The sequence below is a fragment of the Gobius niger genome, assembly GCF_951799975.1.
Source record: "Gobius niger genome assembly, chromosome: 6".
Taxonomy (NCBI): Eukaryota; Metazoa; Chordata; class Actinopteri; order Gobiiformes; family Gobiidae; genus Gobius; species Gobius niger.
Genome location: NC_136857.1, coordinates 24,464,007 through 24,476,543, shown reverse-complemented (window position 1 = coordinate 24,476,543; position 12,537 = coordinate 24,464,007). Strand labels below are relative to the sequence as shown.

The following is a 12,537-nucleotide window of genomic DNA, read 5'->3' as shown; positions in this document are numbered from 1 at the left end:
GGAATAAAAAAACGTGATATGAATTCTTCCTGAATCCCCCCAGATTTCCACCTTCTCCAGCGTCGACCCCAGTGCCATCCTTAATCTCCGCCAGCTGCCGTCCCTACAGGCCATCTATACTCTGGATGCGGTCATCTCCAAAGTGCAGGTTTCTTTGGACGAACACCTGTCCAAAGTGGCCATTGAAGCGGACACGCAGAAGTCTTCAGAGATCACCAAGAACCTGTTACCGGCCACGCTGCAGCTGACGGACGTGTACACGGCTTTTACACGGTGAGGACAGTTTTTGGAGAAGACTTTTCCACTTCATTCAGAGAGATATTTAAATCGCTTTTCAATTTGCTACAAATGACACTAATGCCCTTTAGATTCTCAACTATGTGTGAGTATGTACATTATATCATTAACTAATTACTACTGATTTAGGTCCTACCTGCTGATGAACATCCCGGAGGAAGGAGAGAATAAACTGACTGACGCTAAACTTCAGGGATACGCGGCTGTTCTGTCAATCGGGTCAACCCGCTGCAAGGCCAACACGCTCGGTAGATGAATATCCACTTCATATTACTAATGGTTCATTGTTACTCAGTCAGAAGAACTTAAGAACCTTATTTATTTTTTTGTTGACCAGGCCCCAGTGTGATGCAAAACCTGCCCACTGCCGTGCAGACGGTCTGTGAGACGTGGAACAGCATCCACACCAATGAGTTTCCCAACATTGGCTCTTGGGTTAGTACAGACCTTTTTTCCCCCAGAATAAAATAGCTGACTCTGTGTCTGACGTGGATATTTGCTTATTCCTTCAGCGAAATGCGTTTGCCAATGACACCATCCCCTCTGAGAGCTACATCAGTGCCATCCAGGCCGCTCATCTGGGCACACTGAGCTGCCAGTCGTTACCGCTCGCCTCTTCATTAAAACACATCCTACTGTCTTTGGTTCGCCTCATTGGAGACCTCATTGTGTACGTGCAATCAAACATTTCAGCAATAAACAAAGAGCGAAGGTGTGGAAAAAACTTGTTATTTCGTTTAGAACGGAGGAGCTGAATCCGTCCCAGGTCGTGCGGACCTTGCTGCCACTGCTTTTGGAGAGCAGTACAGAGAGCGTGGCGGAAATCAGCAGCACGTCTCTGGAGCGGATCCTGGGGCCTTCAGAGTCCGACGCCTTCCTTGCCCGGATATACGAGCGTCTGGTGACGGGTTGTTACAACATCATCGCCAATCACTCTGACCCCAATTGGTGACTTGCCTTTAAAACTGCATATTTCTGCATATTTCTCTAAATGTACATGTTTTTGTGATGCCATTTGCCTGTCTCCCATTCAGTGGTTTGGATGAGTCTGTCCTGGAGGAGTGCCTTCAGTATCTCGAGAAACAACTGGAAAGCAGTCAAGTCCGAAAGGCAATGGAGGAGTTCTTCTCATTCGGGTAACCATAATAGCCATGTGTTTTTTATTGCAGTGTGCTCAAAATTAAGTCTGGATGTGCATTTAGCTAGAGATTAGGGCTAACACACTTGCTATTACATGTATTTGCAGCGTGGTACAGCAATAATATCAGTGAACATGTCATGCATATGGAGCCTAAAAATAGACATAAAAACCTTATTTTGGTGCCTCTGCTTTAATATTTTACGTTTTATAGAAATAATTTTCTTAAAAGATAACTTCCTGGTTGGACACGGCGTGGTGAGCAGCTCCAGCAGTGCGTGATGAACACTTCGAGCAAAGAGCGCCTCAGAATCAAAAATGTTGGATTATGGGATTTAAAAAGTTTTTGGGTTTGAACAGTGACACACTTGTAATTAGGATGTACAGAACGAGGCACTGACACCGTTGAAGAAGAAACAGCTAAATTGAATTCTCAAAACTGCGTGAATGTTGTGAAATACTACTCCAGGTCTGTCTTTGACAAAGGAACAACGTTCAAACATGGCTTAAACCTCAAGAAAGTCCATTTAGCGTGATAGGTCCACTTTAATGTTTTGCCTCTTCCTCAGTGGTGAGCTCGTCCAAATCATGATGGCAACAGCCAATGAAAGCCTCTCAGCCAGATTCTGCAACAGAGTCCTCAAATTCTTTACGAAACTTTTCCAACTCAGTAAGTTCAAACAGTGCAAAAAAAAAATCATAATCTGTAATAAGACATCTTCTAAATCTTCCATTATTTCCAGCTGAGAAGAGCCCCAATCCCAGCCTTTTGTGTCTATGCGGCTCCCTGGCCCAGTTGGCCTGTGTCGAACCGTCTCGGCTGCAATCCTGGTTAACGAGAATGACGGCCACTCCTCCCAAAGACTCTGAGCAACTCGACATAGTTCAAGAAAACCGACAGCTTCTGCAGCTTCTCACCACACACATAGTGCGGGACAACAGCCAGGTCGGAGAGGGCGTGTGCACTGTCCTCCTCAGTACGCTTATACCAATGGCTACAGATATGCTAACCAATGGGGACGGGACAGGCTTTCCAGAGCTTATGGTTATTATGGCCACTTTAGCCAGCGCTGGACAAGGAGCGGGGCATCTACAGCTGCACAGGGCAGCGATCGACTGGCTGACAAGATGGTAGGGCTTCATGCTGCACTAAAGTTTGAATAAATGTTACAACAACAAAGACAAATGGATCTGATTGTTTTCCTCTTTGTCTTTCTAGCAAAAAATATCTGACACAAAAGAATGTTGTTGAAAAAGTGAGCACAAATCTGACCCAAGGGAAGGTAGGTTTCACTGATTTGTTTGTATATTCAACGCTGCTCTCAAATGCCACTGCCTCTGTGTTTAACATAATTCACAAATCTAATCGCGATTGCACCACTTCTGAAAATAAATATAAAGATAAATGGACTAGGGACTAGAGTTGGCAAGAAGGAGGCCGTAGAGAAGATGTATTTATTTATTCTTGTGTCCACAGCATGCCAGTATGCTGGAGTGTTCGTGCCACATCATCTCCTACCTGGCGGACGTCATGAATGCCCTGAGACAGAGCAGTGGGCAGGGGAACTCCTCTCTGTTGGTTGAGGGAGAGGAGAAGGCCATGGAGGTGGACTCGGACTGGGTGGAGGAGCTGGCAGTGGAGGACGATGACTCTCAGGCCGAGGATTCAGTAAGACGCGTTCAGATGCTCTTAAACAATTTAAATGGTTCTGTTTCAATACAAAACATCTTACCTGTGTTCATAGGATGAAGACTCGCTTTGTAACAAACTGTGCACCTTCACCATCACGCAGAAGGAGTTCATGAACCAGCACTGGTAAAATAGTTTTCAACTGTTACGCTCTTCAGTCTGTGAGTATGTGACGACAGTGTGTCAATGGATGGTGGTTTGAGATTCAGTTTTCCACAGAATGTTTTTACACTAAGATGAAAGCGTTATCTTTGTGGTCCCAGAATACACAAACACATTCATGGTTTAAAAGATTGTTCTCCACAATGATGCCATTGTATGATATGTTTGAAACCTCTTTCTCCTCCAGGTACCACTGTCACACCTGTAAGATGGTGGATGGGGTAGGTGTGTGCACAGTGTGCGCCAAGGTCTGTCATAAAGACCATGAGATCTCCTATGCCAAGTATGGCTCTTTCTTCTGTGACTGCGGGGCCAAAGAGGATGGCAGCTGCCAGGTGAGACCGAATACCTCAGGTCATCATGGGAAGAGAACAACAGCGGTAACTTTGGCTCCACAGTCATTCTCCCATTGACTTCCATCACTCATTTCACCAGACAGGGCCATAGCTAGCACCACATGTGGAATACAACTGAACAGTGTTTAATATGTGTTTAATTTATTCCCCACACAAGTGTATGATCAGCACAAGGAGAAAAAAAACTAAACTAGAGATTCAGTGTTAATTTTGATACCGACACTGAATAAACCAAAATGCAAATGTTACAACCTTCAAATGATTACAAAATGTACAACTAATTCAATGACTGAATTCTATAGGAATGAGCTTTCAGTAGAACATTTATATGGCAGTTCTACGCTGACAATTTCAACAGAGGGGAGGGAAACGTATCAGTTTTGTGTCAGGTATTCAGAATCCAGCGTTTCTGCACATCCCTGCTCTAAACTGGATTACCTGGGGGAAATAAATACAGTAAACATGACATGTTTTGATATTCAATTATGCAATTTGAAAAATGATCATAGTAAATATTTGCTGTAAAGCATTTGTGTGTGTGCTGACATAGTTATTGTTGGGAATAAGTTAATTCCCCCTTTGATACTGTGTTTTTAAGCATATTCAGGAATCATTTTAGTTTTAACAACTTAAGTTTATTTAATTTACTTTTAGATAAAACACAAACATTTTATCTGTGGCATGTTTTTAAAGTTAAATCTAAAGCTTTATGGGTAAAAGTTTCCCAAGATTCCACCTCCATCCAATAATGTTCTTTTTACTTTATTGCATTTGTCATTATTTAAGGCATTTTTTCACTTCAAATTATAAGAAATTATTTTTTACTTGTGAATGTTGTGTATTTAATACATTTCCCTCCATCTTTCTCACGTAGGCTTTGGTCAAACGCAGCCCGAGCAGTGGCATTAGCTCCACTTTGAAGGAGTCCTCTGCCTTCCAAAGTGAACTGCGGATGCCCGAAAGTGCGATCAGACACCAGAACTCTTCTCCATCCGATAAGGGGAAGGTGACCATCTGTGACGGTAAACCTGGGGACGAGGACAGGCCCAAGAAGAGCAGTGTGTGCAAGAGCATCGAGGGCTGCCAGGAGGAGCTGCTCTCTCAAGTGGTATGAAAAAGCATTACTATAGTCTCGTAATACCTAATCTAGGTTGAAGACTTAATTAAGTTAATAAGACATTGCATGTAGATCATATTAATCTTTATCCACTAAAATAGTATACATTTCTACTCAGTAAAGTCAGGAATATCCACAGTCTCTGGAACTCTGATCCAGGACTTTTGGCAAATATGGCTTACACATTGGGATTATTTGAAGTTGTTAAAAGAAATGTTCAAAGAAGTGGTCATTTGAGGTTGCTGATAAAACGCCAACTCAAATACATTTTGCCTTGTTTTTTGACAGATGGGCTCATCCACAGCAGCAGCTATCCTGGAGATGCTTATGTTCCTGATGGAGGCCATCCAGACCAACTTCCAGCAGGCCTCTGCTGTGGGCAGCAGCAGCCGCGCCCAGCAGGCTCTGAACGAACTGCACACCCAGGACAAAGCTGTGGAGATGACGGACCAGCTCATGGTATTGGAAACAGAAAACCTCAATACGCTATTAACTTAATTAGTTTTCTCTACAGATATGTGTGGGCTTCAAAATAAAGATTTTGATGCAATAACATTTGGTTTAAAACAGATTTAAAAATAGAAAAGAGAGCCAATTACATTTTCCTCTAACAATAACAACAATGTGGCATGCCTTGTTTATTATTATTATTAAACTGGGAAAGTGAGGTCTTGTTAGGTGGTCTCACTGTGTTTTTCTCTCCAGGTGCCCACTCTTGGCTCTCAGGAAGGAGCTTTTGAAAACGTGAGGATGAACTACAGCGGGGACCAGGGCCAGACCATTCGGCAGCTCATCAGTGCACACGTCCTGAGGCGCGTCGCCATGTGCGTGCTATCCTCACCGCACGGACGCAGACAGCACCTCGCAGTCAGCCACGAGAAGGGAAAGGTAATGAGAAGTAGTTTATGTGTTATAGAAATGTTCAAATTTGTCAGACGTGCTGAAATCTCCTGTGTTTTCTCCGCAGATCACAGTGCTGCAGTTGTCCACTCTCCTGAAGCAGGCCGACTCCAGTAAGAGGAAGCTGACTCTGACGCGCTTGGCCTCAGCTCCTGTGCCATTCACTGTGCTCAGCCTCACAGGAAATCCCTGTAACGAGGACTACCTGGCTGTCTGTGGACTCAAGGTCAGATACAACTCCTACAGTCTGATTTGCACTTGCAGTTTATTCATTCACTTTAAAGATTTCTGGAACTTAAGTCTGAAAGTCTTTTCTGTTTTTTCTTCCAGGACTGCCATGTGCTCACTTTCAGCAGTACAGGCTCCGTGTCGGATCACTTAGTGCTACATCCACAACTTGCCACCGGCAATTTCATTATCAAAGCCATCTGGCTCCCGGGCTCCCAGACCGAGCTGGCCATCATCACTGCAGACTTTGTCAAGGTCCAGTCTAACAAGTCTTTATATCACCCTTTAACTACGAAGACCTTTTGCTTTAACTTTTCCTCTGTTTGTCACACAGGTTTACGACTTGTCCGTGGATGCCTTGAGCCCGATGTACTACTTCCTGCTTCCCAGCTCCAAGATTCGCGACGCTACCTTCTTTTTCAACGAAGAAGGCAAAAACATCATTGTAATCATGTCCTCGGCGGGTTACATGTACACTCAGGTTATGGATGAATCCAGCAGCGCTCAACATGGCCCCTTCTACGTCACCAATGTCCTGGAGATTACCCACGAAGACCTAAAGGTAGCTCCAACTGCTAGTATAATGATTGTACAATGTTCGGAACAAATGTATTTCTGTGGCTGGTAAGGTACATTTACTGAGAACGATTTTGAGGTCTGTCAAACATGATTCACTGCACTGACGCACGTTGATGTGGTTGCTAATGCTAGTCTACTAACAGGCTCTTATGTCCCTGTCCCTCCCTACAGGACAGTAATGGGCAGGTGGCTGGGGGAGGCGTCTCTGTGTATTACTCCCATGTGCTGCAGATGCTCTTCTTCAGCTACAGTCAGGGCAAGTCTTTCGCTGCCACAGTGAGCCGCAGTACCACCGAAGTACAGCGCCTCTTCACCATCAACATTAAAGGGTAACTGCAGGCGCTTACAGTGAAATGATTGGAAATGACAAATAAGTTATAGGACAAAAGAACAATGAAACGCTTGTCGTCTCCTCAGGTCAAACGGAGGCAGCAGTAAGATGTCCCCCGCTCTGTGCCAGTGGTCTGAAGTCATGAACCACCCCGGACTGGTCTGCTGCGTTCAGCAAACTACAGGGATCCCTCTGGTCATTATGGTCAAACCAGACACTTTCCTCATCCAGGAGATCAAGACTCTGCCGGCCAAAGCCAAAGTAAGGATCACAGAAAGCACTGATTCTACATACTGTTTCTACGTTTCATTCTGATTTATTGCTATTCTGAAGACGTATTTCTCTTTCTTTAATTTGTAGCCATTTGTTTTTGTTCATTTCAGTACATTTTTAGATATTTGCCACTTGTTTACCATTCTCTAGTTACTATTTACTGCTGTTGTATTCAACAGTTACAATGATACACTTTCTCCAATTTTCTCATTGTCTTTCTCTTAGATTCAGGACATGGTTGCTATCCGGCACACTGCCAGCAATGAACAGCAACGCACAACCATGATTCTTCTGTGTGAAGATGGCAGTTTACGCATCTACATGGCCAATGTGGATAACACCTCCTACTGGCTACAGCCAGCACTGCAGCCCAGCTGTGGCATCAGCATCATGAAGCCTGTCCGCAAACGGAAGGCTGCTGCAACCAGTGAGTACTCAAGTAATTACTCATTTATCTTTCAAGTCTTTACCAATTTAGTTGAACTTGTATCTGGCTAATCCAGTAAACCTTTGACTTTTAGCTACACGGACCTCCAGTCAGGTGACCTTCCCTGTGGATTTCTTTGAGCACAACCAGCAGCTGACAGAGGTGGAGTTTGGAGGTAACGACTTACTCCAGGTTTACAATGGACAGCAGATAAAACACAGGCTCAACTCCACCGGGATGTACGTGGCCAACACCAAGGTGTGTACCAATGAGCTGAAAAGCTTTTATCACTAGCCTGCCCTTGTTACTAAAGCTCACTTTCCACACTCAGCCTGGCGGGTTCACTGTGGAGGCTGTGAACAATAACAGCTCAATGGTGATGACCGGGATGAGGGTCCAGGTGGGGACCCAGGCCATAGAGAGAGCTCCTTCCTACGTGGAGGTGTTCGGGCGCACCATGCAGATCAATCTGACCCGAGCGCGCTGGTTCGACTTCCCCTTCACCCGAGAGGAGGCCCTGCAGGCAGACAAGAAGCTGTCCATATTTAGTAAGAGCGACTACGTTCAATCACTTGACAGAATCTTCACTAAACAAAAAGGAAAACAGTATTTGTCTAAAGATTAAGTCTAAAAAATGAACACCCTTTGCTTTGTGAATCCTCTCTTCAGTCGGCGCCTCAGTGGACCCAGCTGGAGTCACTATGCTCGACTCCATAAAGATCTACGGCAAAACCAAGGAGCAGTTTGGTTGGCCTGAGGACACTCCGGAGGACTTCTCCTCTGCCTCGGTCAACAACGTGTGCAGCCCCAACCTGAACCAGGGCAACGGCTCCAGCGACGGGGAGATCTCCACCCCCACAGCGGCCAGCGGCACTGTGCTCGAAAGGTACCGGCTTCGTGCATTCTAATTTAACTAGTATTTTATGGCAAATACTTCTTGGCTTTAAATATTATATGTCCTATACAATCATAAGTCATGCTAATACTATTTAAGTTAAGACATTATAGTGCTCAACCTCAGCTTCTCCAGTGATGGCATAGTCATTTTAAACTGTAAACGGGCTTAAACCCGCCTGTTCTCTTAGAATCTCTTAGACATAGATGTTTTCCATATCATATCTTGTAAATATCGCATGGCTATGGTGACTTCATCTGTCTCGCATGCCCTCTCTTCTGTTCAACTGAATCATTCAAAGTCACTGGTTTATTTCTGTGGACCTCACTCTTTTTTTGTTGTTCTTTTTTTCTTTTGCTCCCACAAACACACTATAAAAAGTTCTGAAACTGAGTCCTTGTCAACATTGGACCGGTTAGTAACTGACCTTTCTCTGCTTGCTTGAACGTTTTTTTGTGCTGCCTTGCTGCTTGTCTGGTGCCCCCTGCCTGTGGAAAGTGAACATGCCATGCACCATCTCCACTTGTACACTCACCCTCTCCTCCCTCCAGTGGCATTTTCCTCCTGCATTGAGTGTTGTTCCTTTGCTTTTAGTTTAGCGCATATGTAGAAGGTTGGGATCTGATTTTTTTTTACTTTCCTTTTTTTTTTTTTTACTTATTCTTTTGCTTGGGTTTTCCTTCCAGTGAGTGGAAGTGGTGTTAATCTTGTTTTGTCTTTTGCAGGTTGGTTGTAAACTCTCTGGAGGCTTTGGAAAGCTGCTTTGCCGTGGGCTCTTCTGGCGAAAAGGTAATGCATGCAGGTTGGCCTCAGAACAGCTGTCCAAGTGCAACATATTTACACATTTTATCTTTAAATTGACGCAAACGGCAACAGATAAAGTGTCTTATGCCTAAAGTGACCCTCTCTTTTTGCAGGAGAAGAACAAGTCTGCTGCTCTGGAGTTGGCCACTCTGCTCTTGTCCATGCCCACCCCGACAGGAGTCCAGCAGCAGACCAAGGGACTCCTGGCCAGTCTGCACACCAGCCGCACAGCCTACCACAACCACAAAGTAAAGTTCCACCCTAGACTCCACACTTAGAGCTCTTCTAATCAAACTATTTTCTTGTTGTAGAGTAAGCATCATTTAGTGCCATAGATCTACATTATAAACGCTGCATTTCAGAGGCTAAATTAGGACAGTGTTAGTTTGGCTGTCACCCTGTTCACGTCTCTTCTCTGTTCACTTGATTAGAAGCTTGTCTCAGCCGAAGTTCATAGCGAGCGAGACAATTGGGATGTGTTGAAGTGTCTGTGAGAGGTATACATGCATTTTGGCAGCAGCTGAGGGATTTTACACCACTACCTTCAACTTTCACGCTTTGATAACTGAGTAATTCAGGTAGTGCAACTTTAAGCCTCGACAAAAGAATCTGAGGCTGTCGAATGTCCCTCCCCTGCACTTACCGTCCTCGATACTTTGTTTTGGTTTATTCTACTTCTATTTTATTTTACAATTAAGTCCATGTCCATTATTTCTTATTTTGAGCTTAATGTTTTCTTAAGCTTTCAACATATTTTTACTTGTTTTTTTTTGTTTTTTTTATTTGCAATTGGATTTGCATATTAGTTAAATGAAAATTAATCACTGTGTTGATTTTAGACGTCTATGAAATATAAGCATCTAAACTAATACAAGAAGAACATGCATTTCAAAGCATGTTTGCATAAGTTTAAAGTTTGCAGGTTTGCTACATATTAAGAATATTTAGTTCTTTGGGAGGAATATACCATGGCCTAAATGAATTGTGATTTGTAATTGCAACCATTGAAATGATAATTGAAATGTGTGCAATTGCATTTAAGTTCATGCCCATGATGTATAGTAAATATTGTGATTTTTGTTTTGCGATTCTCTATTGCCATTGTGTTCATTGTTTTGCATTTTCTTTAAACTCCATGTATGTTTCCATGCCAACTTAAGCCTCAGGCAAAAAACAGTGCCTTCCTCTAGACTTACATTTGAATTTATAGGCACCCTCAATGTATTGTTTTGACTACAGTAACAGTCCCATATGTTTGGTGTGTGTGTCTTAGGACCAGTCCTTGTTGAGCAACGCAGTGCAGTGTCTGAACAGCAGCACTCGAGAAGGAAAAGAGTTAGACCCCGACGTGTTTCAGCGGCTGGTGATCACCGCTCGCTCCATCGCTATAATGAGACCTAACAACCTGGTTCACTTCACTGAGAACAAGGCACTGCATCACGACGGTATGAAACATTAAGCACTGGAATTGGTTGATTTACTTCATTTTTGTTTTCATGGACTTAATCAGTGGTTATTAACGGATATTTCCATTGTATTCACCAAACAGATGATGGACACAAACACGTTGATGGAGAAAACAGCAATTTCATCTCCCAACTTATGAATAACTTCTGGAAACTACACGCTCTGAAACCAAAGAACGCTTTTCTTGCACCGGCTTGTCTGCCAGGTCAGGCTTTCGTTTAAATAGATTGTATTCACGATGGTCCAGAGTGGCTTGAAATACTTACACCCATGTTTGTCTTTGTGGATACAGGTTTAACCCATATAGAAGCCACAGTCAATGCTTTGGTGGACATCATTCATGCTTACTGCACTTGTGAACTGGATTACATCAACGTAGCCTCCAAGATCTATATGCAAATGTTACTGTGTCCAGTAAGTACAGGTTTTTTATCACTGTTTGACTGTATACCAGTAAAATGTTTCGCCGGTCTTTACGGGGGTTTTTCTGACCGTCTTTCAGGACACATCGGTGAGCTTCGCTTGTAAACAGGCTCTAATTCGAGTGCTCAGACCGAGGAACAAGCGGCGCCATGTGACCCTCCCCTCTCCTCCACGATCCAACACGCCAATAGGTGAGATTCGTTTCATTGGGGTGGTTTCAAGCCAAAAGGTGCAAACAATTAAACTTGTTTGCTCTCGCCTAGGAGACAAGGACGATGACGACGACGATGATGCAGATGACAAAATGCAGTCTTCAGTTCTGACCGGATCCGAGGAGGTCCGACAGGAGAGTCAGGAGCAGAGCGAGGTGGACCACGAGGGCTTTGAGATGGTGGTGAGTGGAAACATTGTGAGCGTCAACAAAGGGTCAAAATAGTGTACAACATTGTTTCTTTGTCGTCCTCAGTCTGAGTCGATGGTCCTGGACACGTCGGACAATGTGAACAATGGAAACCCGTCTCCTCTGGAGGCTCTGCTGGCTGGAGCTGAGGGCTTCCCCCCAATGTTAGACATCCCTCCAGATGCTGATGATGAGACAATGGTGGAATTGGCCATAGCCCTCAGCCTGCAACAAGATCAGCAAGGTAGTCAGTCATTGTGAACTGAACATTTCAAACTGAAAAACTGACAATTCATCATGCCTTGTGCTACCCAACTGCTGTGTCTTGAAATATGCAAAGTAATTGTATCCATTTCTGGCATGTGTAGGCAGCAGCAGCAGCGCTCTTGGCTTGCAGAGCCTGGGTCTCTCTGGACAGGCCCCGAGCTCCTCATCTCTGGACGCTGGAACTCTTTCAGACACTACTGCATCAGGTAACACTGGTTCACAACCTGTTTTGGCTAACATGCCCTTTGAGTCATTAATTTATATTCTGAGTGCCCCCCACCTCCCGAATCGTACCAATATTATTACAATGTGACCAACTAAATTAAGATTATTCAGTTTTTAGTTAAAAAAAAATCAAATTTTTGCAATGCCTGTTGCACGGTTGGAGCAAGTGTAGACGCTGAATAATGTCCAGATGACGGCAAGGTATTTACTGTTGCAGCTCTTGCTCTGGTTTCAGCCCCAGCCTCGGACGACGAGGGCAGCACTGCGGCCACAGACGGCTCCACGCTCAGGACGTCTCCGGCCGAACACGGGGGCAGCGTGGGCTCCGAGAGCGGGGGGTCTGCCATAGACTCTGTGGCCGGCGAGCACAGTGGTGGGTCACTCAAAAACCCCTGAAAACATATGAACTTTAGGAAACAAAGACAATAAGAAGAAGAAAGAAATTATTATTTAGTTCTATTAATAACCACATCTAGCAATTAATTTCGGAACTTAACTCCTATACCTTTCCTCTCAAAACAAAAAATGTCAGCAGGCTACCTACCCCTTAAAGCCCTA

The 12,537-nt window shown here is 44.2% G+C and overlaps 1 protein-coding gene across 18 annotated transcripts in view; it reads left to right on the top strand.

The window, feature by feature from the left end:
- Positions 1–12,537, top strand: part of ubr4 (ubiquitin protein ligase E3 component n-recognin 4) — a 40,754-nt gene that overhangs the window by 14,109 nt on the left and 14,108 nt on the right. For 5 of the 18 annotated variants that reach the window (XM_079558892.1, XM_079558901.1, XM_079558903.1 and 2 more), the window contains 35 exons: positions 44–273; positions 427–545; positions 635–732; positions 810–967; positions 1,039–1,245; positions 1,332–1,433; positions 2,005–2,105; positions 2,179–2,566; positions 2,655–2,718; positions 2,913–3,104; positions 3,181–3,251; positions 3,475–3,667; positions 4,518–4,751; positions 5,049–5,219; positions 5,466–5,648; positions 5,728–5,886; positions 5,991–6,143; positions 6,223–6,450; positions 6,639–6,796; positions 6,885–7,059; positions 7,297–7,510; positions 7,593–7,756; positions 7,830–8,046; positions 8,168–8,384; positions 8,775–8,807; positions 9,119–9,182; positions 9,311–9,445; positions 10,471–10,642; positions 10,747–10,869; positions 10,957–11,078; positions 11,167–11,278; positions 11,351–11,481; positions 11,554–11,731; positions 11,856–11,960; positions 12,215–12,352. In XM_079558892.1, coding sequence (XP_079415018.1) covers positions 44–273; positions 427–545; positions 635–732; positions 810–967; positions 1,039–1,245; positions 1,332–1,433; positions 2,005–2,105; positions 2,179–2,566; positions 2,655–2,718; positions 2,913–3,104; positions 3,181–3,251; positions 3,475–3,667; positions 4,518–4,751; positions 5,049–5,219; positions 5,466–5,648; positions 5,728–5,886; positions 5,991–6,143; positions 6,223–6,450; positions 6,639–6,796; positions 6,885–7,059; positions 7,297–7,510; positions 7,593–7,756; positions 7,830–8,046; positions 8,168–8,384; positions 8,775–8,807; positions 9,119–9,182; positions 9,311–9,445; positions 10,471–10,642; positions 10,747–10,869; positions 10,957–11,078; positions 11,167–11,278; positions 11,351–11,481; positions 11,554–11,731; positions 11,856–11,960; positions 12,215–12,352 — 5,509 coding nt within the window. The remainder of the gene's footprint in view (positions 1–43; positions 274–426; positions 546–634; positions 733–809; positions 968–1,038; positions 1,246–1,331; positions 1,434–2,004; positions 2,106–2,178; positions 2,567–2,654; positions 2,719–2,912; positions 3,105–3,180; positions 3,252–3,474; positions 3,668–4,517; positions 4,752–5,048; positions 5,220–5,465; positions 5,649–5,727; positions 5,887–5,990; positions 6,144–6,222; positions 6,451–6,638; positions 6,797–6,884; positions 7,060–7,296; positions 7,511–7,592; positions 7,757–7,829; positions 8,047–8,167; positions 8,385–8,774; positions 8,808–9,118; positions 9,183–9,310; positions 9,446–10,470; positions 10,643–10,746; positions 10,870–10,956; positions 11,079–11,166; positions 11,279–11,350; positions 11,482–11,553; positions 11,732–11,855; positions 11,961–12,214; positions 12,353–12,537) is intronic. The other 13 variants (XM_079558893.1, XM_079558894.1, XM_079558891.1 and 10 more) reach the window with 9 other exon arrangements.